General features: G+C 33.6%; 1 protein-coding gene across 1 annotated transcript in view; it reads left to right on the top strand.

The window, feature by feature from the left end:
* Positions 1 to 938: 938 nt before the first annotated feature.
* LOC127869843 (neuropeptide SIFamide receptor-like) overlaps positions 939 to 3,927 on the top strand; it is a gene marked incomplete at its 3' end in the record, with an annotated part of 4,521 nt that continues 1,532 nt past the window's right edge. The window contains exon 1 of the mRNA XM_052412502.1: positions 939 to 1,337. Within this exon, the coding sequence (XP_052268462.1) occupies positions 939 to 1,337 (399 nt within the window). The remainder of the gene's footprint in view (positions 1,338 to 3,927) is intronic.

Here is a 3,927-nt window from a genome sequence, read left to right on the forward strand (position 1 = left end):
CAAACCCCACGCATCCAGTTTGCAAATGTGGGCCTTAATACTACAGAGTCTACAAGTTTATTGTGTTCCCAACAATAAATGACTCCGAGCGAAATCAAAATCTTCCTTAACAAAAGTGCACCTGAACAGGACAGTGACCATGTTTATGGATTTGTTGGTGGCAATGAACAGTGATTCGAAGTTGCGCGCATGTACGAGACACTGACGTATATTGGATCACACTAGAGAAACGACATAACGTGAAGAAAAACCGTTGGTGATACGGTGTGTGAGAAATCATTTGCATATGCACGTGTTAAAATAAAAACAAATACTTTATGAAAATTGTGAAATATAAACATAGTGAAAAACATACAAACTATAAACGCTTTATATCGACTTGAAAACATGAAAATAACTCAAACATTTGGAAACTTTACGTACGCGTTGTATTCTCAAAAATATAATTAAAACATCAAGCAGTGCCAATCGAAGATTATCAATTATTTACTTAAATAATTTAAATGTGTCAATTAGTGGTTTGGTTGATCAATAACGAGTTATTCCTGGTCTACAGATCTTAAATTGGATAATATCGGACGTGGAAAATTAAACACGGCTCTTGACGTAAAGCTTTATTGTAACAGGACGTATGCATGTGAACTGGCGCGTTCGGGGTGTCAAACCAATTTATTTAACCGTTTTCTGTTTATAAAAAGACGACAGTTATAAAATATAAATGTCATTCATAGTGATATTTGCAACGATATAACATTCCGTAACATGTGATCAGTGTTAGTCAAATTTTGATATGAAAACTAAAATGTATACTCTATACATTTGAAAAACTGTTATGCGTTTTCAGTAATAATTACATTCAAGATATTTGAAAGCTTCTAAAAAACTGATATAATGACTTTGAAAAAATTAAAAGGACTGAATGATAGCTAAACAACAAAATGAATATAACGCATTTTGAACACCAACTTGAACATCAAGTGAAGGTTCCAACACCAAACTATATGGATATCAGTTTGATGTACGGCAATGAATCCGGACGAAATGCGGACGTGTATAGCCTTGCCGACGTCGATCTACTTTTTGCGAATATTGAACTAGATATTTACATTGACCTCGGCGTGGTGAACATCATTCTTATCGTACTCTATAGCGCCATCTTCATCGTCGGTCTCCTTGGCAATATATTTGTTATCGTCGCGATCATTAAGTTCAAAAGTCTGCGCACGCTTACAAACTACTTTCTTTTGAACCTCACAGTTGGTGACATATTGGTTATATTGGTTTGCATACCTGTCACTCTTGGAAGTACGGTGTACAAGAAATGGATTTATGGCCAAGTATTGTGTAAATTAACGCCATTTTGTCAAGGCACGGCGGTAGCTGTTAGCGTTTTGTCACTTTTGTTTATTTGTGCCAGTAGGTGCTTCGCAATTTATAAGCCGTTACGAGCGAAGATAATATTCTCGAAACACAATGTTAAGTTCATGATTATTGTAATATGGCTTCTGTCTTTCGGCTCGATGTGTCCTCTGCTTATTGTTAACTCTGTTAAAACCATAACCATATATGAACTGTTCGATAGTGTCACTTGCCAAGAAAGTTGGGGTTCACTAACTTACAAACATGTTTTCAACGGGTTTATATTTTGTGCATTATTTGTTTTGCCACTAACCATGATGTCAATAGGATATTCGGTGATTGGTCACACTCTTTGGATTGGAAATTCGATTTTGATGGAGGGCAATGGGTGTCAAAAGAAAAGTAACAACATAATTTTGAAGCAACGGCGAAGAACTGTGAAGATGCTTATTTGCATAGTAGTGATATTTGGACTTTGTTGGCTCCCATATTACATTGTATACTTTTGGATCGATGCAAATTTAAGCATCGGTGCTGAGAATGGCATTCTTACAAATGTGTATCCATTTGTTATGTTGCTCGGTTTATCAAACTCGGCAGTGAATCCGATCTGCTATTGCATTCTTAGCCGTGGATTTCGAAGGGGGTTTGATAGTATATTGTGCGTTAACTTCTTGAAGAGAGGTGGGAGCTTTTTGCGATCATCCTTCAAAAGGAAATCGACCGCGAGTGGAAGCATAGACACAGCGGAGGTGTGAACTTGGACTAATGAATCACGTGATTACCCCCAATTATTGTTGCATTGTTTAAAGTTAAAAGCCAAATACAATAATTGCGTATGTGCTCTCCCTTTTCATCAACAAATGTTAAAAACCAGTATCGTGCTGTAGAAAGAATATGCTCTACAACTAATTTTGCAAGAAAAATCAGTTTTTTTTATTTTTTGACAAATGCACTTAGTGTTCTACTTTATGGAGAGGTACAACTGATTTCAACTTCTCTTTGGTGGGCGTGTTCTTATGTTTTGAGTGTAAATACAAAATTGTCAACAAAATCTATTGAACACCTTATAAACACGCTTGGTCTGCTTTGCGATTTTTGATTACAGTGCAAAATTATTTTACATCTACAAATAAATAATCATGTTTGTTTATGTCGAGATACAATAATAAAAGAGAATAAATATATTTTACAAACACCGAATTTTGGTAAAAGTGATTTGTGGTTCAATGGCAACATTTTCCCTGCCGTTTTAAAGACTTTGTTCAATTTTTTTATTTATAATCCGGCGTATCCTCAAAATAAATTTGGTGTACAAGATAAATTACAATATTGTTTAAGTCGAGATTCAAACAATTAATATATACTCAAATACACTAGTATTAGTGCTAATGTTTTAAAAACAAAACCAAACAGCGAAACCGACCGGTTAAATTGCACAATCACAACATGCTCGAATAACCGGTTATTGCAACTGCAGACATAAACTGTAAATTGATATTCATTGTTCAATGCTTTATGACATTGTTGTTATACCTTTATACTCATCAAATGCTATGTTGTTGACGTTTTGAAAGCGTACCTCTACCTCATCTACTTTTAAAACAAACCAACCACACTGATTGTAATTAAAACTAACAGTTGTATGTAATGTAGTGTTCTTAAAGTGTAACTTAATGATTCCCTTTTATTCCAAGAACAATTACAAAGTTACCGTTATTAGCAAAACCAATATCAAAGGCATACATTTACTTCTTATAGGTATGATCACTTGAGCTTACCGGCGGCCTACTTACTTTATTAGATTATCAAAATATTTAAGTGATACTGTGTCTGTTTATAATCATATGTGTATATTTGCATATTACCATGTATCGTACGAGTACAATCTCAATGTTAAATATTACCTAAGTAAAGTTGTATGGGTATGCATGAAATAATTTTCAATGGTACAGTTGGTATGTCTGACATAAACTGCGTAAGACGACTAATTCAATAGTGTGCTGATATACGGTTTTATGTCGATATGTTACACTTGGACTTGTTAGTACAAAATAAAGTCTATTGTAAACCTATTCAACTTAACATATGTATTCCCAATGACTCATCCTATTACGCATTTTATAAGTTTAAGCGCAACTATGTTTAAAAATATGTATCCAAATAGATTAACAACTTTGAATTTTAAATTTTATCACATGCCATACCCTGTTTTCCATGTAATATAACCATTACGAATATGTTTATCTTACACATGTGTAATATACTTTTTATGCGTTTTCATTTGCTTAGTTATCGTTTGATTGACAAATCTCATTTTGTTATTATGCTGAAATTACGTTGCAACGTAAATTGACGTCACGTAATGTAAAGAACTTTCGGGATTTATCATTATGTGTGCGTAAATATTTCTTTAATTCGCTTATTTAAAAGCTTGTAATAAAAAAAATCTGACACTCGTTGTCATTTCATACCATATTTTATTTAACTCGTCCAGGAAATTCTTAAAATATTGTATGATATGACAACTCGTTCCAGATCCTATATATGTGATCTATAGTGTATGAT

This window comes from Dreissena polymorpha, chromosome 2, assembly GCF_020536995.1.
Source record: "Dreissena polymorpha isolate Duluth1 chromosome 2, UMN_Dpol_1.0, whole genome shotgun sequence".
Classification (NCBI taxonomy): domain Eukaryota; kingdom Metazoa; phylum Mollusca; class Bivalvia; order Myida; family Dreissenidae; genus Dreissena; species Dreissena polymorpha.